Source organism: Kockiozyma suomiensis (assembly GCF_038497685.1).
Source record: "Kockiozyma suomiensis strain NRRL Y-17356 unplaced genomic scaffold V2V93scaffold_8, whole genome shotgun sequence".
NCBI lineage: Eukaryota > Fungi > Ascomycota > Lipomycetes > Lipomycetales > Lipomycetaceae > Kockiozyma > Kockiozyma suomiensis.
Window position 1 is genome coordinate 370,192 of NW_027117671.1, and position 23,125 is coordinate 393,316.

At 44.5% G+C, this 23,125-nt stretch overlaps 10 protein-coding genes across 10 annotated transcripts; 7 read left to right on the forward strand and 3 right to left on the reverse strand.

The window, feature by feature from the left end:
* Positions 1-271: 271 nt before the first annotated feature.
* V2V93DRAFT_261230 (uncharacterized protein) lies at positions 272-1,010 on the reverse strand. Its single transcript, XM_066907146.1, has one exon. It carries the CDS (start codon positions 831-833, stop codon positions 423-425), a length of 411 nt encoding a protein of 136 aa, XP_066765315.1. The 5' UTR covers positions 834-1,010; the 3' UTR covers positions 272-422.
* On the forward strand, positions 1,011-2,003 carry V2V93DRAFT_261491 (uncharacterized protein). The gene is made up of 2 exons (XM_066907147.1): positions 1,011-1,694; positions 1,791-2,003. The coding sequence occupies exon 1, from the start codon at positions 1,188-1,190 to the stop codon at positions 1,659-1,661; it is 474 nt and encodes a 157-aa protein (XP_066765316.1). The 5' UTR covers positions 1,011-1,187; the 3' UTR covers positions 1,662-1,694; positions 1,791-2,003.
* An 853-nt stretch (positions 2,004-2,856) lies between these two features.
* Positions 2,857-7,786, forward strand: V2V93DRAFT_370784 (uncharacterized protein). Its single transcript, XM_066910357.1, has 5 exons — positions 2,857-3,066; positions 3,140-3,272; positions 3,344-3,706; positions 3,763-7,002; positions 7,065-7,786. The coding sequence occupies exons 1-5, from the start codon at positions 3,016-3,018 to the stop codon at positions 7,721-7,723; spliced, it is 4,446 nt and encodes a 1,481-aa protein (XP_066765317.1). The 5' UTR covers positions 2,857-3,015; the 3' UTR covers positions 7,724-7,786.
* A 100-nt stretch (positions 7,787-7,886) lies between these two features.
* Positions 7,887-9,958, forward strand: V2V93DRAFT_370786 (uncharacterized protein). Its single transcript, XM_066910358.1, has 6 exons — positions 7,887-8,312; positions 8,394-8,506; positions 8,564-8,613; positions 8,667-9,185; positions 9,253-9,417; positions 9,473-9,958. Exons 1-6 carry the CDS (start codon positions 8,083-8,085, stop codon positions 9,899-9,901), a joined length of 1,506 nt encoding a protein of 501 aa, XP_066765318.1. The 5' UTR covers positions 7,887-8,082; the 3' UTR covers positions 9,902-9,958.
* On the reverse strand, positions 9,938-10,679 carry V2V93DRAFT_261556 (uncharacterized protein). Its single transcript, XM_066907148.1, has 3 exons — positions 10,401-10,679; positions 10,282-10,341; positions 9,938-10,213 (listed from the first exon to the last, which is right to left on the reverse strand). Exons 1-3 carry the CDS (start codon positions 10,423-10,425, stop codon positions 9,975-9,977), a joined length of 324 nt encoding a protein of 107 aa, XP_066765319.1. The 5' UTR covers positions 10,426-10,679; the 3' UTR covers positions 9,938-9,974.
* A 255-nt stretch (positions 10,680-10,934) lies between these two features.
* Positions 10,935-11,938, forward strand: V2V93DRAFT_380702 (uncharacterized protein; the record flags this gene model as incomplete). The annotated part of the gene is made up of 2 exons (XM_066912069.1): positions 10,935-11,705; positions 11,777-11,938. The coding sequence occupies 2 exons, from the start codon at positions 10,935-10,937 to the stop codon at positions 11,936-11,938; spliced, it is 933 nt and encodes a 310-aa protein (XP_066765320.1).
* A 2,595-nt stretch (positions 11,939-14,533) lies between these two features.
* Positions 14,534-15,676, forward strand: V2V93DRAFT_398080 (uncharacterized protein; the record flags this gene model as incomplete). The annotated part of the gene is made up of 6 exons (XM_066912547.1): positions 14,534-14,564; positions 14,622-14,670; positions 14,790-14,846; positions 14,901-15,000; positions 15,053-15,332; positions 15,393-15,676. The coding sequence occupies 6 exons, from the start codon at positions 14,534-14,536 to the stop codon at positions 15,437-15,439; spliced, it is 564 nt and encodes a 187-aa protein (XP_066765321.1). The 3' UTR covers positions 15,440-15,676.
* Positions 15,677-16,136: 460 nt separating this feature from the next.
* On the forward strand, positions 16,137-18,581 carry V2V93DRAFT_370799 (uncharacterized protein). The gene is made up of 2 exons (XM_066910359.1): positions 16,137-17,875; positions 17,934-18,581. Exons 1-2 carry the CDS (start codon positions 16,591-16,593, stop codon positions 18,467-18,469), a joined length of 1,821 nt encoding a protein of 606 aa, XP_066765322.1. The 5' UTR covers positions 16,137-16,590; the 3' UTR covers positions 18,470-18,581.
* A 36-nt stretch (positions 18,582-18,617) lies between these two features.
* V2V93DRAFT_370800 (Alpha/Beta hydrolase protein) lies at positions 18,618-21,159 on the forward strand. The gene is made up of 2 exons (XM_066910360.1): positions 18,618-20,739; positions 20,800-21,159. Exons 1-2 carry the CDS (start codon positions 18,771-18,773, stop codon positions 20,976-20,978), a joined length of 2,148 nt encoding a protein of 715 aa, XP_066765323.1. The 5' UTR covers positions 18,618-18,770; the 3' UTR covers positions 20,979-21,159.
* On the reverse strand, positions 21,076-22,925 carry V2V93DRAFT_370802 (uncharacterized protein; the record flags this gene model as incomplete). The annotated part of the gene is made up of 2 exons (XM_066910361.1): positions 21,808-22,925; positions 21,076-21,746 (listed from the first exon to the last, which is right to left on the reverse strand). Coding segments are annotated over exons 1-2 (1,489 nt in total), but the record flags the coding sequence as incomplete, so codon positions are not given.
* Positions 22,926-23,125: the final 200 nt, after the last annotated feature.

Below are 23,125 nucleotides of genomic sequence, written 5' to 3' on the forward strand. Positions count from 1 at the left end.
GGCGAGCAGGTGCTGCGCGAGCAAGCAGGGAAAGCCTACTATGATTGACTACAAGGCTCAAAACAAAACTATAAGCCTGCGGCACCGCCACGCCGACATCGTCAGCTTGCTGATTGGTCATGAGTGGCGCACTCCGAAATAATTTTCATCTTCTACAAGGTCTACAGCCAGCTTCACCAACTTCCTCCTCCACTTACGTGAGAGTTGCAATCGGCAGTCTGCTGACACGGATAGTCTATCTTGCCCAATGATACTAATTTTCCGTATAAAAAAGGCGAAAAATTAGATTAGACTGGAGACAGAGCTGCCAGCAGACAAGCTTCTGCACAGCCAGAACAATGCTGTTCAACCAATGAGCTGCTGCTCTCTGGTTTGCCGCCGTCAGCTAAAAGACTCACAAAATTTTGCCAGAGCGCAGGCTGCTATTCGCTGCCACGGTCGTGCTGAGAAGTGCCTACATTGCGCAGTCCGCAGTCCGTCGAAGCGCTCCCAACAGAGCCCAGCAGCAAATCAGAGCGCAGGTCAACTACGCTCACATTCACTGCCAGACAGCTGTGGGACTCGTACTGATAGCGACACTGACAACGGGCAAGGGGCTCGTGGAGAAGAGAAAAAGAGACGGGTAAAAAGAGGATTAGGGAGACGGACAGGGCAAGGGCTTTTAGTAGAGCAGTTAGGCAGAGCCAGACTGGCAGAGCCAGACTGGCAGAGCCAGAGAAGCAAGCGCAAAAAGAAGCAAAAGAAAGAGAAATAAGAATACTCGGGGCGACGGGCGGCTTTTGTAGCAGCAGAGCTCGCAGGATCGGCTGCGGGAATCGTGGCAGCGCCCACATCGCGCCCTTCACCCGGTGCGTCCCGGAACATCGTCGGCAGGACCATCAGCAGCCTTCCGACATGGAATCGGCTCTATGCCTGCCAAAACCCTTCACCTCAGCTGCGTTCGCGGATACTTTGCTATAGATATGTCGTATACTACTGTCTGCGTAATTTGAGACATTGCCTCAATTATACGATATTGGGTAGTTCCTGCTTGCGTCGGGCGCAGAGTAAATAATGCGGGGGAAGAGCCAGAAATTATCGTCCCAAATGGTTTTTAGCTATTTTGTACACCGCTCTGTCTGTCGGCACTCTGCTGGCCTCACCACCAGGCGTGTGCTTGTCGACGACGGTGGACGGTATATGGTGGTATGCCTCGGACGTCTCTGGACTTTCGCACCCACGCTTTGCCCGCAATCGTTTGCCTCTTCCTCATGCTGCTATGCTACTGCATATCTCGTACTGATTTTGTGCTATTATTTCCAATCTTTTCTCAATCCGCTCGTCGGTTCTTCGTCAAACTGCATGCCCGCTTCCGACTGCGGCGCGGGTCTTCCCCGCCAAAGTTTATGGGCGATGAGATGCGCCCCGACACACGCCTGCTCTGTCTCAATCTAAGGCTGCTATTCCCATTCTACTTCCCCCGCTTATTCTTCATCTTCTGTCTATTGCGTTTTCTTCCGACAACAATGAGTACTTCTTTATTACCCGCTGTGGCTGGTGTGTCTGTTTCTTGTCTGTTACCTGCCTATGTCATCGCCGCGGCGATCGATCGGCTTCCCGCGCTCTCTCCACCCTTGGCCAGTCTGAGCTCTCTCCACATGTGTGCTCTTCCGTCTCTTTGATCTTACCTTGGTTGCTCATTTTTTAATTATGCTGTACGTTTTTCCTGCTTAGTGGGTTCTTAACTGCTGTCTGTAGACTGCGGTATTTGCTCGATCCTTCTGAGCTTGCTCTGAGATCAATGCGCATAGTCTGCTGCCAATGTACTGGCGTGTTGTGGGTAACGAACGTTCTGAATAGTCGTCATTATTGACTGATGGTGCCACTTTTCTGCCCTTCCCCCACCTAATATTTCAAGATGTTTTCATCTTCGTAGCGATCAATTCAATTGCAGTCTAAAATGTCCATGTATGATGTAGCAATTTGACAATTTTGACATATTTTGACATATTTTGACCGTCTTGAAAACCTTTACTGCAGCTTTTAATTGCGCTACTCAAATTAGCATAGTGTCTGCTAACTTCAATGCGAGTAGTTTGATAGTCATATTTTCCACTTATTTGACTGATGTGATTAATTTGTCGTTGAATTTTACCAGAACTTTAGAGGTTTTGATTGACTGTAGACCTTGTGTATAGCAAATCTACCTGATACAGACATACTTAATATCCGCTGTTGAGATCAATTGGGCGGTATCGCCTAGAAGCAGTTACACTGCTGTTGTGCTTGCTGACTCAATTCTGCATGTTTTGTAGATCTCTTTTAAAATATTGTCATTGGCATTACTTTTCTTATGGTGATGGTTTAACGTTTCAATCAATGCCAAATCAACCTCTGATCTCTGATCGCGCTTTGAACGCGTTTACTTTCCTGAGCCGCACGTCTATAGAATCTACAGACTTAAAAGCACTTTCTTCTTTGATTAATTTTGATTGATGAGTATAAAAAATAATTCTACCCATATATCGTGCTACAATTGTTAGATGGACGATAGGTTGATCTTAGCGGACACTCTAGAGTTCTAGAACCTTGGATTTTGTGCAAGTAGCAGTCAATTGAGCTATAAGTAGCAAGATATTGACGGCAGGTAGCCGATAATAATATACTGTAATCAATGCAGACTCGCTGATTTTTCAGTGTAGGATAAGATATTTATTTTGGCTTTCTGTCATGCCACCAAATCGTGTAAACAGTCAAATACATGAATTCATCATCACCTAAATAGTGACACCAGTACACGCACGATATAAACTCAAAATAAGAAATTTTAACTTTTCAGGTGCGAAGACTGACAATCCGTATACATCTCTTGTAAGGCGCGCATCGCACAAAATCAACCATTCTGAGACTTGCGACAACAATCATATTCAACAACCAGGCACTGTCAGTCACTGGGGGTAAATCAATTTTGAAGCAACCTGCAAATACTGTCATTCGACTGTATGTTGAGTGGGATCAGCGCGTAAAAGTTGCGACATGGCTGATCGAGAGATTATCACTGATGAGCTGGCGGAGGAAGAGACTGAGGTATCGCGCTTCTATTTATTTTAGTTCTTAACGATCTGATGGTGTGCTGACTACGTAAATTTGTTGTTTCTAGGGATTTGGATTTATGTCACTGGGAAAAGATGCCGCTGTTACTCTAGAAAATCCGATTAAAGAGCCAGAATACTCGTCAAATCTACTCACAATCGCCAACGGACGCGGTTTGTTCGCGGTCGCAGTCACGGGAGGTACGATTTGCAGTTCATATGATACTTGAAACTTGAATATTCAGAGAAAGGCTAATATTCTTGCGTAACAGGATTCATAGTAGATGAGACAAAAACTATGCGCGCAAAGTTTTTGGATTCAAACAGAACATTTACAGCTGCGCCAACGGCGGTCAATAACAAAATCACTCATATTACATTCACTGCAGATGAAAGTTGCATTGTTGCTATAGATGTTGAGGGCTCAGTCTTTTGGTACTCTGTCGACGAGACATTAGTCAATCATGAAGCAAAACCGATATGGTCAGTTGATATTGGACAGAAGATTGTCGATGCTAAATCTCATCCCAGATCTGGATCAGTTGTTGCCATTCTGGTTCGAAATAATAGTGTTTTCCTGATTGATAAGCAGAATCAACAGACTGTTTCTATTTGCAAAGAAAATGCCACCAGTTGTATGTATATGTATATTTTTGATTTTTGTATTTAGTCACTGCTAACATCTGTATAGTCGATTGGGCCTTTAACGGAACACAATTGGTTGTTGGTACAGAGAACGGAAAATTGAAACAATACGATTTGAGTGGTCAGATACAAGCGGAAGTACCTCATCCTGGCGAGGAGGTTCTGTCGAGCTATGTGATTGCAGTCTCCTGGATCGATCCCGATATGTTTCTGGTCATTTACTCGTCGCCGCCTGCACCAGATGAGCATCAATATGACTACTTTATTGTCCGCCGCTCTGAGACGTCTTTTACATTTTCCAAAATTGTGGAATTGTGCCCACCATTTGGTCTCACGGCTCGCAAAGGTTGGTGGTACTCTCTCATTCTCCGCAACTGGCACACCTCTCTCGAAAATCTATTGATAGTCGCATCAACTCCTTCAATTGACATCTCGCTAATGACTCCCGAACATACATTCTACCTTCTTGAAGACACGAAACGCGCCACATTACCTTACCACAATCAATCCGATACCTCACCAACTGGGCTCGCGCTCGATTTCACAGCAGTTGACAAAATTCTAGCCCCAATGCCTGCGATCGAGGAATGTGCTCCACAACCATTTTTGTGGTTGCTTAATGATCAGGGACAGTTGAAGATCTGGAATTTGATGTGGTATGATGGGATCAAGGATAGCAACGGTGGTGCTGCCACTCTACTAGAAAATTGCAAGATTCAGGTCGAAGTTGCTAGCAAGGCATTAGCTTTGCCTTGGACTGACAACGAGCCGGCTAAAGCGGAGCTATCGCCGTCAGCTAGTCCGCTTGGCGGGGAATTCGTTGAGGTACAACCTGCAGATGCTGAGAAATCTTCTGCAGAAGATAAGAGTGATTCCGAGAAAGACGATGATATACCTGAGAAGAGCAAATCTGAGGATACCAAAGCTGAAACGGTGGTGCCACCCCTAAAATCTAGTACGACAGCAGACAAACATGAATCTATATTTCCATCACAGCAGCCTCCCACGCCCTTTCTGGGTAGTCTATCCGGATCGGAAAACAAGACAGCTCATCCATCGCCGTCAGGGAAAGCTCTCGCTTCAGAGAAAACCACCGTGGAATCTGCGCCCACCACATCATCACTTTTTGACGCAACCAAAACGACAAGCAGCAGCACCACAAGTTCTGAGACAACATCCGCGTCAGCATTCAAGCCGTCATCATTATTTGAGAAGTATCAAGTCGCTACGGAGCCAAGTACTTCCACTTCGGCTTCTGTAGATACTCCAGCTGCATCGCAAAATTCAGCGGAGCCTTCTCTGTTTTCCAAGTATGCAAGTGCCCCGCCGCTCGGTGCAGGTTCTGGATCTTCAACCTTCGGAACCTCAAAGGCGCCAGCGTTTGGGCAGTCTAGTGTTGGAACACCTGCCGCATTTGGATCTGCGCAACCTGTATTTGGGCAGACATCATTTGGCGGACAGTTTTCTGCGCCATCCCTCTTTGGTCAAAAGAAGCCTTCTGCGCCGGCATTTGGTTCATTGGCGGAGTCGGCGACTGCATCGATCCCGTTTGCGAGTTTCCAACGTGATGGGAGTGCTACGACTAGCTCTACGGCGCATTCGACCTCCGGTATATCTGGATTCGGAAAGTATGCCAGTGGCGAGAACCCATTGTCGACCTTAGCCAAGGAGGTGACTAATGAAGCTAAGAGCAAGGATGCTGAGAGTGGTGAACCGACGACAAAGCCGCCTCCTGCGTCCGCCAAGATGTTCTCTGTCAAAGACTCTCCTGCCTCGTCTTCGTTGTTTACCGCGCAGACTACGGCCAAGCCTTCATCTCCGGGGATGTTTAGCATCAAGGGTAAAGGAAGTGGGGGAATTACCAAGAAACCCCAACAGCAGTCATCCCCTGCTGCATCGGCTTTTGGTGCACGGTTGGGAATGGCTTCGCGCGACCAAGATGATGACGATGATGAGGACGAGACTAGTTCTGGATATGATGATGTTTCTGGTAGCGAGGAATTTGATGAAGATGAAGAGATTTCTGAGGAAGCTGAAGATGAATATGGCGAGGATGGAAGTGAAGAATATGACGAGGAGGAAGACGAAGATGCTGAATTCGACGAAGAAGATCTCGGTGAAGAAGACGAGGACGAAGGTACAGAGAGTGAACATTCTGAGGATACCCTTGCTGCGACTATGAATAATACTAGACTGGAAGCAGCAAAAGCTGCTCCTTCTAGTTCATCGCCTTTCTCATCATTTACGTCTCCGACGCTAGCGATAAAATCTGAAGTACCAACAGAGAAATCAGACCGCGTGTCGCCGTTTGCTGCCTTGGCTCAAAAATCAGACTCTACGTCCTCTTCAGTGGGAGGATTATCACAAGAAACAAAATCTGCATCCCCATTCACTGGAGCCGATACACAAGCGAAGAGGTCTGTCACGACTTCATCATTTGCTGGATTTGGTGCAGCGACGCAGAAATCAGACTCTGCGTCGCCATTCGCGGGACTTGGAGCATCTGCGCAGAAATCAGAAACAGCTTCGCCATTCACGGGATTCAGGCGCTCTGATGACTCTGCAGCTGGAAAATTAGCTACAACAAGTGCTTTTAGTGGCTTTGGCTCTACGGCGAAGAAAAACGAGAAACCTTTATTTGGACAAGGCTCGTTTGGACAAAACTTAGGCGACTCAAAATCTCCATTTTCTGGATTTAATATTGTGAAAGGAGTTTCGGGAGAAAGCAATTCCGCGTCAGAAGGCGCGGTAGCTGAAGTGGGGCCTGAAAAGAAAGAAAATAGGATTATGGAGATTCCTGCGATCGATACGCTGTCGTTGACTGCTGAAAGCAATACGAAAAATGCTTCGTCTAGTCCTCAGACAGAAAAAGAAACGTCTTCTTATCCAGAGGCTGGGGATGAAGCGGAAGAGAGTATTGAGAATCTGCCTCTTGTGCCCGATCATATCGTTATGAACAGGCGTCCTCTATCCGAGAACGAAGAATCAGAGAAGCCAAGCATGACTGGCGCATTTGAGAAGGTGTATTTCGACACTAGCTACGAAATCGACATCGCTGGCAAAAACGCGACGAGTGTTGCGGCGTACGTGCAGGCTCATACTTCAACGGATGACAGCGTCCGGCTATCTCTAGAAAATCTGTCGCAGCCTGAAATATGGAAGATGGATGAGTGTGCCACAGTTGGGGTACTTATTGACGCTGCTTTGGAAAAAGTGCGGCAGAGTAATGAATCACGCGCTGCTGATGAAGCCGCGCTCTATGAAGTTGCCGCTAGCTTGATCAAACGTGAGTCATATTCTGCTTGTGGTATAAGACGAGCCTTGTACTAATTAGGGACCTGCTTTTAGTTGACAAAAGATTAATGGCTACTGAGGATGTTATTCAACATCGCTCAGACGCATCGTACATTTCGCGACTGCAATCGCGCGCACTTCCACCAGATGCACTTGATTTACAACGACAAATTCGCAATAAAATGAAGGATGTGTATAGTGCGCTCGAGACCCTCGAAAAGTCAAATACCGAAGCGAAATCTAAGCTTAGCTTCCTGACTGCGCGAGATAGAGCTTCAGGAGGCGATGCCGGCGCCGTAGCTTCGATCGAGGGTGTACAGAAATCGATTCAGAGGATCACTAAATATGCCCAGAAGCGGATACAGACTGTTGTCAGTATTCAGCATGAATTTGGGGAGCTGAATATGCTGGGCAGTGCGTCGCCCGAACCGATTGATCGTAAAATACTATCATCTTTGACGTCGACTTCGGCGCCATCTACACCGCTGAAGAACCTCAGTCTGGCATCTCCACGTCGAGAAGACAGTTTACGTAAGAAATTGAACGTGTCGACACCATTGTCGGCCGATCGACTTCTTGGACGCGAATCGACGGGAAAACTTGCAATTGATCAGGAATCAGTGGATGAGTTTATCGCGCGTAAAAGATTACGGAAGCGGTTACATGATATTATGCGCAAAAGAGATGAGACGCTGATTTTCACCAACGAATAGTCTGTTTTGTGTGTTCCGCATTATTGTACAGTATAGTAGATATAATTTATCAGAAAAACTGCATTTGCTCTCTGCCATGATTCAATAGATTCTATCAACCCTATCCCACATTCATAGCGTGCAAGTTGGGCTCGAGTCAACACGAATATAATTTAGTTGATCCGCATCAAGAGCATATATGTCATATTCGATGCATCGAGGTTGATTTAATGGATTTTTGAACTTGATTTTTATTTTGAGTTTATAGTACGTTGTAGTGGACTATAAATACTTCTTATTGCATTGCCGACGCGCACAATCAACACGATTATATATCACCCGCTACCTGAAATCTCTCACGCGAGTCATTCTTTACAGCCATGTCACAGCTATCTCCCTTACTAGCGGTTTGGAGCAGTATAAATCTTGAAGCATCAGAAGATGCAGCAGCGGAAAATATCAAAGATAAAGTTCTGCCGTTGCTGCATGTCGGCGGTGATGGCGCGGGAGAACCGATTACCAGTTCTACGGTGTTGAAGAAGGCGGATATTGAAGAGATATTGACGAATACGGAGCCCAAGAGTGCTACCGCTTTGTGGATTGTTGCACTGTATGTATTGTATTTGTTGATTGAAGGGGTGGGCTGAGCTGGTTATTTTGAAAGAGTTTGTTGCTAATGCGTGAGATACAGGAACTCGCGGTATGCGGCAATCGAGAGATTTGAGCCTACGCAAATGTTTTCTTTGGTTGAAAAGCTACTTGCAGATTACACCGCTGCTCAAGCAAAATTGGTTCCTGAAGCCTGTATGTAATGTCTTCTTTCATATTGTTACAATGAACAGAGAGCTAATAACCGCGTAGTCGCGACATTGGTTCAGACTATAGCTGCTGCCTCGAATATCATCAAAAAGGTAAGCTTGATTCTCGACTAATGATTCCAGATAGGTTAACATGTGAAATACAGCCAGTGTTATCTCTCAAACCTCTTCTGGACGCAGCACTAGGCTTCTCTATATTGCACAATACACTCTCCCCGGCGCATGCGCTCTTAGTCGAACAATCTCTGCGCTCAAAGTCATACGACCATGCTCTTACCCTCCTTCAGTACCCTCTTACAACATTTGATGGCAAATTAGGCGTCACGTACCGCGATCACTTAAAATACCATTATTACGGTGCACAGATCTTAATCGCTTTACACGATTACGCGCGAGCGCGCGAATTTTTGGCAATCGTATACTGCGCCCCTGCTATGAGCTATGTTGCTTCAGCGCTGCAGGTTGCGGCATATAAAAAATTGATTTTGCTCGATTTGGTGATACATGGTAAACGAGGACTGAAGCCGAAGGTTGTGAGTGATTACGTTGATAGTGTGTCACGGACAATTGCGCAGCCGTATGAATTTTTGAGGTCTGCTTTTGAGAATGGAGATGCTGAGATTCTGGGATACGTATGGGGTCAGGTTAATTCCTACATTGAGAAAGTGAGTTCTATCTTTCTTTTTTTGCTTGGGGGATATGGTGTGCTAAACTTCTTCTGTGTTATCCCAGGATGGTAATGAGACGCTAGCAGTAGAGGTTTTGACGGCATTTCGAAAGCATAAGATTAGAAGTCTTCGGAAAACATTTATTACCGTTCCATTGACATATGTTGCGGAGCGGGATTTAGACATCATAGGTGCCGGACCCGACACCAGAACTCTGATTTTTGAGATGGTGAGTTAAAAACACGAAATTTACTTTGTGAGATTAGTACTCTGACGAGATATAGATTGAAAATGGCGAACTGTCTGCCTCGTTGTCGCAAAATACCGCAGATAACTCTGTTATACTCCGCTTTATCGACTCGCCACTTACAGATAGAGATCTTGACGGATTACAAGAGACACTTGACAGCGTGCGGCAAATCAACGAGCAAATTGCGCTTGCTGACCGTCGCGTCGGGATGTCGCGCGAATATTTGACACTCAAGAGCCAGGGACCGGTGGCCGGGTACAGTGCGCATATGGGTACAGAATTTGATGTTGTTGCTGACGATGAGTATTTTGGGAGCAAATCAGGTGGTGAGGGTGGTAGTAGAGATTTTTCGCGACGAATGGATGTGGGTACGAGGTTGAGGGGGTTGGGTGCGGGCCAAATGGAAGTAGAGGGGTTTAATCGGTCTGATAGTTTACTTGGGGACGATGATGAGTCGGATTAAATCTGGAGTAAAACTTTGTTCAATAATACAAATCAAATACAGCATATTGATATTTACAATTGCGCCTTTCTATCTAATTCGTTGATCTTGTGTCATTTGCCGTCGATACAGCACTGTTGCTGGCGTTGGTAGTGTTGGCTGTGTATCCCGGTAATCCCAAATTTTTCCAGTCATCTTTCTTCATAAGTCCTTTCTCCATTCTGCAGTTTAAGTAATCTTGCGCTCGTAATCGACAGTCATCAGGGACTCGTGCAGCTGATCCGACTCGCTTAAGACAGTTCATGTAGAGCGTCATTGTCTCTTTGCATTCTCCTGTTTGTATCCTTATCGTTAGATGACTGGCGCAAAAAGTGATTTACAATCAAAGAGAAAAATAGTACCATCATGGTCTAATGGGAAGGATCCTCTATCGGGTGGAGTGGGCTTGAAGAATGAATTACCTTTGATTAAAAATATGTTAGTGTCTGTGAGACTTATTAGCAGTCAAGATACTACATACTACCTCCGGGACCGCCAAAGCTCATTGTGAAAATATCAGAATTGACAGGAATATAACGAAGAATGTAAACTGTCGAAAACTTTGCTGATTTGAAAGCAATGAAATTTGAAAAATAGTTCTTTAATTTGAAGGATCGCAATTCAAGAAATTCGTAAATTGTATGCGGTTGGGAGAATTGAGTGGATTTAGTTCTTATGTAATAAATCTCTTGCTCGAGTGGAATCCATTAGCAAAAGTAAAGCCATAAGCGAAAGCAGAGGCAAATAATATGAACTAAATTACATTCAAAATTTACTATGTGCTAATACTTTAACGAAAAGTCGCGAAGCCTTTTTTGGAATATTTTGTGTATGGCGAATGATAATCACAAAAGGTATTTCGAATCCATCTTAGAAATTAGAGTTTTCCGGCGTCGCGTCGACAGAGACGCGTTTCGTACCACTCGTAACCTGCACCCACAGCCAGATATCACTAGGTTCGCCAAGTTACACTCTGGGTACTTGAATTCAGTAATCAAGACACGACGAGTCAAAGATGACTGGATACGCCGATATAACGCGATATTTGCATTTGGCGCACACGTATAGACACGCACATCACAATGAAGTTGAAAATCCTCGCGATACGCGTCAATATACAGAAAATGAGCTCGATAGTGTGATTTCGCGATTGAAAAAAGAGATCGCAGATGCGAATATCGAATTAGAGAAGGTCAAGCAAGAGGCGAAAAAAGAGGATGAGATTAGTGCTGATATGCGTACGATTGTGGCGTCGCGGAAGTTCATCTCATCCGGAAAGGAGAGCGAGGATGAGGCGGAGAGAATTGTTAAGATCCTGAATGAAAGTGAGATGTTTATGTCCTCAACTGGGCTTATTGCAAGAATTGATAGTGACATTCTGAGGGCGAAAGCAGAATTAGAAAACGAGGTGAAGGTCAAGGGTGAGCTGCTGACTCTCAACAAATTACTCGAGGCTAGATTAAGCGTCGTACAACAAAGGAGTGTACACAATGGGAGTTCGACAAATACATCAATCATTGACAAGCAACTCAGAAAAGTGATGGCACAGCGCGATAGAGCCAATGAACGATTACGACGACTGACGGTGATTTTGAAGCAGTTGCTCGATTCACAGATTGCAGAGGCACTTGTTGAGGAAGAGAATGGAGCACCGGTTGGCGGATTTGACGATGCCGGTGTCAATGCTACTACGGGCAAACAGGCATTAAGGCCTGCGACGTTGGATGATCACTGGACCGAGGCGAGAAGCGCAAAGATTGCAGAGGAAGCAAAGAGACTGGTAGAAGTGAGTTGCCTTTGTTAATTAGATGTGGTACCAAGAAGACTGGTATTGACTTTTTTTTTTTTTTTTTACAGAATCTGCTAAACGCCGCATTCATATCCGATGGATCGGAATGGACAGAATTAGAGGACCCAGATAGTATTGTTGTGCGTCTGCTGATAAGATCGGAGGTGGCAGTTCTGCGGCCAAACGACGGGCGTTATATGCGCCTTCGAGACTTTTCACGATCATTTTGAATGTTTGGCAAAATATATAGTATGGGTGGGACCTGTTATTCTCAATTGGCGCTAATATAAATGCACAAAAAAAAATGAAAGAGATCGAGACTAGACTGGAGTAATTTGGGAGGGGCAGCAAGAGAGTTCGGCAGACGGCGTGAGGCGCCAAATCAACAAAGGCACGCGGAAGACTTCCGCAAAGATAAGGGCTAGCCACAGCACCTGGTGAGAAAGAAACGGATAGACCCTGTGCGTGCGTGTTTCGAGAGATTGTGCAGAGCGAGCTCTTTGCGAAGAATTGAAGACCGCACGTCTGAGATATTAGCAGATTACCAGGGACCGATGCTGAGCAGACGACGAGTCACCTGCGGGTTAGGGAATGCAGCCACCTGCGCTTTGACGCAGTATGAGAATAAAGGTCGCAGAGGAGAATCCGAAAAGAACCGGTAGGCTTACGGCCGAACAAGGAGCGACATAGCAGCTAGTTGCTTATCAGTCGTTCATTGTCGGATAGCCCGGTACAGCCGAGTCCGCAAGTCCGGTCATGTGCTGCGAGCGCCAAGCACCGCCGCGATCGACGCCATCCCAGCGCCGCAGGTTGATGTCACCGCTCTGGCATCGCCCTGCTGAGACTGCGAAGTGTTCCCGCAGTGTATGCGCTGAGTATCAAATTCTGAGTGCTGGGCGGCTGGGCAGATGCAGGGCTGTGACGAATGAGGTCAGGTGCTTGGTTGTGGAGCAGAGAGTCCAGCAGCTAATGTCTAATTAAGACCACGTTCATTCAAAAGAGATCACATGTGAGACCGTGGAGTGCAGTGTACTCTCTTCCACCGGGCCGCCAATAGCAGGCTCTGGTCGCAAGGATTGTCTCTTCGCCAGTTATGGTACATGCATCTTCTTCACCAGCCAACTTCACAGCACTCTGCTACTGCAAGCACTGTCTGTGCTGATGATCCTAAACGACTAGGCCGCTCCAAACCCCGTCACCAAACGCTAAGCCTACTTAACTCATTTGTTAACCTTGCTCAAATGTGGTTCCGTATCTAATTGACATGCTTTGTCTCGCTGAGTCACCTTACGCTTGATTGCTCTCCTCTGTAGCGTATTTAATATCCATACGCCCCTCGCCTCCTTTGTCTGTCTCGTCTTGTCTCCCCGCACTCCAGCTTTTTTCCTTTTCCTCCTCTCCATTTCCACCTCCGCCACTCACTTCTCTTTCAATCTGTTCAGCCAACTCTTTTCAATTGTCTTTCCTCGATGGCTTCAATCTCCTCCTATCAGCGTCGCATGTCTGGAGGCGGTACTGGCAATGGCACCCTTGGTATGCTCGGTCCCTCAAACGGCGCCTCTTACACGGGCTCTTCGGCCGCAACCGCTACCTCGCCTATTCTTAAGGCGAGCAGCGGACCTTCGTTTGGATCCGTTTACATTCGTATCATTGACGATTCGAACTCTTACCAGTACTTGATCCCGCTGGCCGAAGTTAGCACCTACACTGTATGTTTTTATATCTATTCTATCTTCTCTATGCAAGCCCTAACTCGTTGTAGAATCTCTTCGCGATGATCAAGAAACTAAACACAACCAAGACCATCTACGAAGGCGAAAACGCGTTCTCTGTCCATGTCGACGAAGACGGCAAGCCAGGTGCCGTCATCCTCGAGCGATTCTGGGACAAGGTCGTGCGTGACGCCCTGCGGGTCATAATTATCTACAAATCAGCATCTAATCCCAAAAAGTCTTTGCCAATAGATCGATCACTTGGAAGTGGACTTTCATCGTTGAAGGACCAAGATGACACCTTTTATCCTCATTATTAGTAACTTCATTCATTTGAAGTGCTTCTGGTGTAACTATGATTTCTATTTTCTCCTGCTGATTCTTTCAACTGCAAAATATTTATTGCTATGAGTTGGCATACGAGGTTATTGTTTATATGCATTGATTCAGATCTGTCGATTTATCAACTGCTAGTGAAGAATGTATATGTGAGCTCTTAACAATAGTCATCCTGATCCTTTTTGGCAGCTGACCTATTCACCGACTTATAATATCATATTTAGTAATGATCACTCTCTACTACAATACTCAATTTTCTTTTAATCTTTTTTTTTTTTTAAATTTGTCATTTTCATCATAATGATCAATATACGAGTAAAGGAATGCTTAAGTATAACTTGACTACTGATATAATATCTCATTTCTTGTAAAAAAAAATATAATCCAAACATTGATTTTCAGGATATGAAGTTAAATCACACGTGAAAACACCCGATCGCTTACCGATTGCTTCGATCGATCACCGTCGATTTATCATTTTTCATTCAAAAATAGGCTTTACATACCGAACCTAATCATTATACAATCTCATCTCGTGTAAAAGATGTTACTTATGTGATGAAATACCATTATTATATTTTCTAGACTATTACCACAAACGGCTTCCGCATTCGCTTACAATTTTTCAAGGCGTCCGTACTTATCATTAGTCACGTAGTACATAATACAACGAGTAAATTAGGGCTAGGGCTTAACCCTGGTTTCTGCAATTTTCTACGCTCTCAGCTTTTTGCTAGCTTCTCATCACTGATTCAGGGCTATCATTTATTAGCAATGTCTTCCAGAACAACCTTGTACGTCACCGGTAAGTAATAACTATTGTATCGGCTTAAATCTATGATACAATCTAACGCCACCGCAGGATTTGCTTCCGATGTACGTGCTCGCGACCTGGCCCATGAGTTCGAGAGGTATGGTCCTTATTTTCTTAATGAGAGTCTGCATTGCTAGAACATCTTAAAGCTCTTGATTATTTGTTTTCGGCACTGTATTCAATTTTGATTCAGATAACTAATTTGGTTCACTGCAGATTTGGACGTCTTGTTCGTTGCGATATTCCCGCCCCTCGAAACCCTTCTTCCAGACCGTTAGTGCCGATTTTCGCACCAAAGACAGAAGAACTTAACTAATTGTTGTTTAGGTTTGCGTTTGTAGAGTATGAGGATCGTCGTGATGCTGAAGATGCTTACTATGACATGCACAATCGCCGTATTCGCTCGGGTGATATCGTAAACATTGAGGTTGGTCAACCACTCATATACTTAACACAATTCACTGACCAGTTACTTCCAGTGGGCTCGAAACACACCCTCTGCTTCTTGGCGCTACGATGACCGTCCTCGTCGGCGCCGTCCTTCGTTTTCTCCCCCGCCTCGTCGTGGGCGCGATGATTCGCGCTCTCCTCCACCAAGAGATCGTCGCTCATTGAGCCCTCGCGACCGCCGCTCATCGCGCGATGATCGCGACGACGATGACCACCGGGACAGTGGACGGAGAGATGATAGCGTCGAGCGTTCTAAGGACCCCGAAAGAGAGCCAAGTCCGTACGGCAACGACAAAAGCGAGGATTCAAGTATGCTAATTGTCAGTAATGCATTCATCAAGGCCACTGACTAATTGTATCGTTTTATAGAGGAGAGATCATACGACGAGCACGATGGTGATGTCGCTGAAGACTAAGCTTTATTTCCCACGGTATTCTACCTATTTCCTTGGTCTCTGTTTGTTATCCTTGCTATTTCGTTATTTTTAAAAAAAAAAGGACGCTTACCATGTACGATGTTGACAAAGATGTGTACATTTTTTATGAAAAAATCTTTTACTTTTGTGAATTTTTTTGTTTGGCTTAATATGAAAATTATAGTGCGTATCGGCATTACCGCGTCGAATTAGCAGCAAAAGCGTCGATCGATCAATCCGTTTCGAAACTCAGCGTTGAAGATATTGATTTCTGTCCGTGCTCGAATTCGTATATGCGACTGCGACTAAATCACGAACGACGACGACGACGAAGACGGCAGCAATTTCGCTGACGATACGACTGTAACTGAATCTTTAATTTGACTATCGTAAATAAAACTCATAAAATGCTGCATGAATTTGATTGTGTGCTTTGTAGACCTTGGGTTCTTCGCATAGAGTCTTTTGTGTCTTGCGCTATATGAATTTTTGCTCTTTCTTGTATAATTATGCTATTAAAAATAATCTTTTTGTAGTCAATCTGTATATCTAATGAAGCAGTAGTATCCTGTTTATTTACTTTTGCTAAACTCGGTATTTGCACAAGGGATCTGCGATAATGACCGTAATTGAAACTTTAAATATCCAAACGAGCGACAAAGCGCGGAAAGCGATGCCATATTGCTTTGCGAAATTATTTATTTACACCACAAAGTTACGCTCTTACTTAGCACGCTTGCTTGATTTTAGCAGGAGAAGATTCGTAGTGCTACAAACGTGAACATCTTCAGGAATTTTCTATTTCATTTGAGAGATTATCGGATAGTGCTCGGAAACTGTCGACATATGTTCGCTGCCGCTATCACCGTTGTTCTCCGCGTTGTTCTTCAAACAGAGAACGTCTTCAAGACAGGAGGTATATTTTGGAGTACTTGCAATTATTGAAGGACATATGAAGGTTTGCTGACTTTCATAATTCAGCACTGACTAGTGACAATTTTACGACCAGCACCCCAGTGACAGCTTTCCGTTACTAATTACGTTTACCATCCATTCACTCTCACTCGCGTATTTTCAACTTGTCATGTGTGCCTCATATAAGAATTGTTCATATTTCTGCTAGTATCAAATTGACAACAATCTTAACATTCATGTCAATAGCTATGGACGAAACACTACGCTCAGAATGCGACCGGATTCTGAATGATCCTTCAGTGCTGGAAGAGGAGCAGACGGATCAGATTTCTAACATCATTCAGAAATTTTACCTTCAAAATGGTCAGTCACTTGCAGCTGCTGATCTAGATACGCTGGTACTCGACACACTATGGCGGCATCGCCGAGGAAATTCAAATAGCCAGAGACCGGCACATACGTTCAAGGCCTTTTCCGGTCATGCAGGTGTAGGAGGCTCGACAGTAAGGAGAAAGAAAGTGATTCGCAATAGATTTGCGACTCCTTCTATTGCTGTAGTTCATCCGGAGTTGGTACGTAATGGGATGGATACCGGCTCATCGGTGCCTTCGACGCGGTCTACCTCTCCTGATCCTTTTTACAGCGGGTCTTTGCACATGTCTGAATATGGGTACAATACATTTAGAGGACATTCTGAAAGCTCAATACCATTGACGAGTCCAAGTGCAACTTCATCGCCCGTCTTATTGTTCGAGAACGGTGGCAGCCAAGATGGGTTCATTGGTACTCCCGATATTTCTCAAAATACAAGTGTGACAGATTTGACGCAAGAGCTTGGTACATTTGATCCATTTAATGTGACTGGCATATATCATGATGACGATGACGAAGACGATATTTATCGACCTCTAACACAGACACAGCAACAGCAACTACAGCAAGGGCAGGAAGTATTGCAAAGTTTGCAGCTTCATCACCCACGACAGCCACAACAATCCATTTCACAATACCATGAGTACAATGACGGTGCAAACTTTGAGGCATATAACTCTCAGGTCGTTACTGATCCCACGGGATCCATGCAGATAGCGCCATCTACTGCCTCTTCTGCTTCCTCACCTTCGACGGCGGCGTCGTCGTTCACCGTTGCTGCGAATAGCGCATTATATTCGCCCGCTGGAGCACATATTCCTTTGTCATCTGGGGCTCCTGTAACTTCTGCAATGTCAGAAACTACATCTGCTTCAGATGAAACGGCATCTCCTTTCGAGCATATACGCGCTGCCCTGGCGCTTCCTGCGGCTGCTAACTTGCCAGATTCAGCAGTTATTGCATCATTAGAACGAAACGGTTACGACATCTCAAGTACTTTGAGTGATCTTTTTGGCAGATTATCTGGTAAATCAGTATCTGTTACTCAGAATGTCAAGGTTCAGACTATTGGCCCAGCGTATAGCCTACCGACATCTGCATTAACCGGAGTTTCTAGCAAAGACCAACCAAAGATCCCCACAGTTTGCCGTCAGTCACTTAATTAGTTAGTCCGGGTATCATATATCAAAGCTAACTTGTATAATAGGGTATTTTCTGACTACTGGCCAGTGTTCGCGTCAAGACTGCCGATTTCTTCACGATCTGTCTGCCACCGTCTGCCGATATTGGCTTCAGAACTCATGCCTAGCGGGTAGTACATGTGTATTCTTACATCTGATTCCACAAGAATTAGTGAGCAGATTTGAAAGTCGTACACAAGGCGCTGCTACGATTTTACCAGGCACAAGTGGAAACTCAAGTGGATATTCGCCGCGACCGACATCTGCGCGTAAGAACATTACACTCGCTGATGAATCGGAGTTCCCTTCATTGCTGGGCGCGACTGATGGGTCTAGAAAAGTGTCTGGGAAGAGTAATGACCAGCGAAGCAATGCCTCAACACCGTTGCCGTCTATAAAGTCAATGGAGGATTTCCCGACACTGAGACTTGGTGCTACATCGTCCGTTACAATCAAGCACAAGGCGCCGAGAACTTCCCGCGCTAAAAATCGAGCTGTTTCGTCTAATTCAGCTGCGAATATTGTTAACAAGGATAGCGGTTACAAAGCTGCTGGAGGATAGTTTGAAGAATAAAATAAAAGAAGTGAACAAATAAAAAAAAAAGAGATGAAATTTGACTTCGGATCTATGAAGTTTCCAATGTTTAGTTACATTATTTATAGCGTAGGTCGTAAGAAAACCAAAGTTAATGTAATTGGGCGTTATAAGATGTAAACTACATTTTTGGGTATGGGAACACTGATTTTGTGGTGAATGCGGAGCATGCCCATTGCATATTTGCGTCGAGACAATATATAGGGCGCGTCCAAGAGCGGATCTTGGTTTCGAGTTATTTAGTCTTCTTTCCAACTTAAGAGCGAATATGAGAATCGTGTTATTTGGTCTGATTGCTAGTTACGGTGCCTTGCTGGTATCGGCAATCAATTACGACGATGTTATTCAAGCTCCGCGACGGTCAGAAGCAACTCCCAACAAAGATGGAACTGTTGCAGTATATACCGAGACCTCTTACTCGTTCTCGACAAAGACTTGGTCTGGATCTTTGAAGAAGATTACACTTAGCACTGGTGATACTAATACTGTGATTGCAAATGCTGCAGATGTGGGTGATATCGCGTGGGCTGGAACCGACGATTCGTCGTTGCTGTACTTAAATTCCAGCTCATCGTATACATCTTTATGGTCAGTTGACGTCAATTCCGGATCTACTTCCAAAGTATATGATTTCTCGGGCTCGGTTTCGTTGTTGAAATCGCACGCTTCATCGCAAGGAGTGCGTGTGGTCACGTCCGGTTGGGCTACTCCTGACGGTGAGCTTCTTTCTCCTGACGCACCGCCGAAAGCTGATACTGGCCTGTTATATGACTCTGTGTTTGTGCGCCATTGGGATTACTGGCTTAGTGAGAATCGAAAAGCTGTGTTTGGTCTTTTGCTTTCCTCGGATCTAAAAACAGTTAAAGAGCCATTTACCAACTATCTCAAAGGTCTCGGTATCGAGTCGCCAATTATGCCATTCCCAAGCGACTCTGATTTTGATCTTTCCGACGATAAATTGGTGGTTAATGCCAAAGCACCTGAGCTGTCACCGGCGAATAATACGGCAACGTATTTCTATGTGCTTGATTATTCTGACTCGAATACACCCGATAAGCCGCTTAACAAGGCTGGACTTGGAGCATGCTCGTCGCCCGTATTTTCTCCCGATGGATCCAAAATTGCTGGATTAGTTATGTCTGAAAATGGCTACGAGTCAGATCAGAATATCGTTTATGTGTATGAACTTTCTGCGGATGGCAGAGCAAGTTCTTCAGCAAATGTCACTGACGGTCGGGCATTTGATCGCTCTCCATCGTCTGTTATGTGGGCTCCGGACCGAGCTGATTATCTTTTCCTTACCGGGGAGGATATCGGTCGTGAGGTTGTTTGGACACTTGACATTTCAACTCCTGGACGGGCCCCGGTAATGCTCAGTACCTCACACTCCGTATCCTCGGCTGCATTTGTGGGCTCTTCTTCAAAACTTTTGCTATCGAGTAGCGCGATAGTAAAGTCCACGTATTTTGAAATTTATAACCATGATTCTGATTCTACTTCGCTTCTTCTTGAAGCGGAGACCGTTTTACCCGAATCTCGCGTCGGCGAATTTTGGTTCACCGGAACTAGAGATGTCAAAGTCCATGGGTTTATCGTATACCCAGAAAATTTTGATCCAAAGAAGAAGTACCCTCTGGCGTTTCTTATCCATGGCGGTCCGCAATCCGCATGGACTGATTCCTGGAGTACTCGATGGAACCCTGCTGTCTGGGCAGATAACGGACCTGATGGTTATGTTGTAGTTACCATCAATCCGACAGGATCTACTGGTTACGGCAAGGACTTTACTGATAAAATCCAGAATAATTGGGGATCATATCCGTACATTGACCTTGTTCTTGGATTAGAATACTGCTATAAGAGTTTTGATTTCATTGACACAGAGCGTATGATTGCTGCTGGTGCATCGTATGGTGGATACATGATCAACTGGATCCAGGGATCTGCTCTCGGTCGCGTCTTCAAGGCTCTAGTCACTCATGACGGTGTTTTCTCCACATTGAATCAGTACGCATCCGAGGAGTTATACTTCCCAGCGCACGATTTCGGCGGTTCGTTTGTGAAGAACACAAGGGGCTATTACAAATATAACCCGATGAGTCGCATGTATCACTGGGCTACTCCTCATTTCATTGTGCATAATGCTTTAGATTATAGACTACCTGAGAGTGAAGGTATTTTGGCATTTAATGTTCTTCAGGAACTAGGTGTTCCTAGTAAATTGCTACATTTCCCAGGTATGAACGATCCCAGCTCCAAATGAGCAAATACCAAATACTGACGTTTTTATACTTTAGATGAGAATCATTGGGTTTTGAAACCGGATAACTCGCGGAGATGGCATAAAGAAATTTTTGAGTTTATAAATACATTCTCATCTCCATCTGTGGCTTCGAAGCGCAGCGAAGACCGGAAGTCTGCCGCTCAAATTTTGGAGGAGGTGGCTGCGAATGTTGAAGGAGAGATTTATTTTTAAGCAGATGTTGATTCATGAGTTGATAATGGGTCTATAGACTGTTAGTTGGACTCTGGTTGTATGCTATTAGCAGAATGCATCTACACATCTTTACGAGTTTGCATCATATGTGTTTAGCATGATAAATACGTCATATCTAGTAGAATAGAACAAGTCTCAGTCACGCAATAATCTGAGCAAAAACCGCAAGAGCAAAAATCGTAAGCCAAGCATTTGATTACATACAAATATAATCCAAAGCAACAAGAAGACAGACAGAATCAGCAGAATCAAAAAAAAAAAAAAAAAAAAAAGAAAAAAGAGAAAAGCATATTTACTTAGTTTACATATTTAGCAAAAAGCGAGGATTCAGTTTTTATTCTAGACGACGTCTGCTGTCAGCTGTGATTGGCGGTATGAAGTCGTCATATTCTGCTGATTGATCACTCGATATGGTGATTGGCCTTGTGTCTTTCTTTGCCGAAACTAGTGGCTCAGCATGAGTTGCAATTTCCGTCTTCACTACAGCTGAAAAAACAGATTCGTCAGATATATTATCAGGCTTGAAATCGTTTGGGTAATCTTCTGGTTTTGCTCGTTTCGCATCAGGGCCGTGTGGAACAGAAACAAACGAGCTGAAATTGCTTCCAATAATTGATTTGATATCAGATATATCATTCGATAACTGACTCAAACCGTCATCGATGCGACTGATTCGCTGAGTCATACCAAGCATCATACTGTTCATACCAGCTAAATACGAGTTTAGCCCAAGAACCGTCGTCTTCACTATAATTAAATCTCATCAGTTAGCTGAAGGCTGTCATCATTGTGTTAGGAGAATACAGACGCTCGTTAGACTGATTTGATAGCGTAGACAAAAATTCCCTATCTGAAGGTTCATTTTCAGTGTATTGAATATGATTTCGAATTAGTTTATCCCAAGAAGCTTCAGCCATTGATAGTTTAATTAACGCTGTTTGAAATTGCCGTTTTGCTTCAACAGCTTCAAATGCCAGCCGTTTCGCCCAAGCAAATGAATCCTCAGCTTTAAATGAAGAGAAAAGCGTATCAGCGGACAAAGAACTTAAAACAGGCTCTTCATAGTCGACCACTGGTACTTGACTAGGTAGTGAAGTCGGGATACTTTCTCCGTCCATGGAGTGTTTAAATCCCGAAGATGCCGAATATGAAGTCATACTTTTTTCGGCAGGCCGAGCAGAAGAGTCAAGTGTATCATCGACTATATTGATAGTAGTAGGGGAAATGATTGGGACAGCGGTGTCAACGAGTACAGTTGGTGGAGTGCTTATTTTTCGGGACACTGCTTGTTTAGCTGCTATCTTCGAATTTTGCAACTTTGGCTTCGTAGTTTCTTTGCGAATTTTTGATGCTGCAGTCGCCTTTTTTCTTGCATTGACACGCTTGAAACCAGAATTTGTAGTTGAAAAAGTCGATTGAGTTGCAGGTATTGATTCGTCAATGATTGGATCAAGCAAATTCACACGAGATTTCATAATCCGCGCTGGTGTTGGCGACGATGTGACATTCAATTCAGACGATGGGTTCTGGCCACTCGACGACTTTTCATTCGGCGTTGCAGCGGACAAAAGATGCGAGTTGACACCATTTCCAGGGCGTGTAAACAAGGCATGCTGCAATGCGCTCTGCGAAGCAGACGAAGCCATGTTTGATTTTGATAACAGTGGTGATTCAAAACTGGATTTCTTATTCGAGAAGTCGGATAGGCTACTAGGTTGTCCAATGCTTGTTAGTAGGTCTGGCTGATGTTGTTGTTGTCGCTGAATCTCGGACTGATCAGGTAGAGTGAATTCATGCTCAGGCTGTTGCTGGGCAGCAGTTGAAAGCAAACCAGTAGCTTGCAGTGAGTATAAAGCAGACGGCGAATCTTTAGTGGTGTATTGGTTCATTATTCCTCAATTGCGCGAGTGATGAAAGAGGATAGACATTTAAAGTTGTGAGAACGCGACACAGGGATCCCTAATTTACTGCCAATACGCGCGGGTCCTAGACACCGGAATTTAAAAATTTACAATAAGCCATTTCATATGAATTTCATAATAACATTTTTGAGAAAGCGGCAAGAAATTATTGAAAATATCTATAAACATATGTATGAAGCTATTACAATCTCTGCTACTGTATGC

Coding starts and splice junctions, on each gene's coding strand:
- V2V93DRAFT_261230 (XM_066907146.1), bottom strand. CDS start 833: ATGTGGGCGCTGCCACGATTCCCGCAGCCGATCCTGCGAGCTCTGCTG.
- V2V93DRAFT_261491 (XM_066907147.1), top strand. CDS start 1,188: ATGCCTCGGACGTCTCTGGACTTTCGCACCCACGCTTTGCCCGCAATC.
- V2V93DRAFT_370784 (XM_066910357.1), top strand. CDS start 3,016: ATGGCTGATCGAGAGATTATCACTGATGAGCTGGCGGAGGAAGAGACT. Junction 3,067..3,139: donor TGGCGGAGGAAGAGACTGAG/GTATCGCGCTTC, acceptor TGTTGTTTCTAG/GGATTTGGATTTATGTCACT. Junction 3,707..3,762: donor CAAAGAAAATGCCACCAGTT/GTATGTATATGT, acceptor ACATCTGTATAG/TCGATTGGGCCTTTAACGGA.
- V2V93DRAFT_370786 (XM_066910358.1), top strand. CDS start 8,083: ATGTCACAGCTATCTCCCTTACTAGCGGTTTGGAGCAGTATAAATCTT. Junction 8,507..8,563: donor AAAATTGGTTCCTGAAGCCT/GTATGTAATGTC, acceptor ATAACCGCGTAG/TCGCGACATTGGTTCAGACT. Junction 9,186..9,252: donor TTAATTCCTACATTGAGAAA/GTGAGTTCTATC, acceptor GTGTTATCCCAG/GATGGTAATGAGACGCTAGC.
- V2V93DRAFT_261556 (XM_066907148.1), bottom strand. CDS start 10,425: ATGAGCTTTGGCGGTCCCGGAGGTA. Junction 10,342..10,400: donor CTTTGGCGGTCCCGGAGGTA/GTATGTAGTATC, acceptor TTTTAATCAAAG/GTAATTCATTCTTCAAGCCC. Junction 10,214..10,281: donor CTTCCCATTAGACCATGATG/GTACTATTTTTC, acceptor GGATACAAACAG/GAGAATGCAAAGAGACAATG.
- V2V93DRAFT_370799 (XM_066910359.1), top strand. CDS start 16,591: ATGTCAATAGCTATGGACGAAACACTACGCTCAGAATGCGACCGGATT. Junction 17,876..17,933: donor AAAGATCCCCACAGTTTGCC/GTCAGTCACTTA, acceptor CTTGTATAATAG/GGTATTTTCTGACTACTGGC.
- V2V93DRAFT_370800 (XM_066910360.1), top strand. CDS start 18,771: ATGAGAATCGTGTTATTTGGTCTGATTGCTAGTTACGGTGCCTTGCTG. Junction 20,740..20,799: donor TAAATTGCTACATTTCCCAG/GTATGAACGATC, acceptor TTTATACTTTAG/ATGAGAATCATTGGGTTTTG.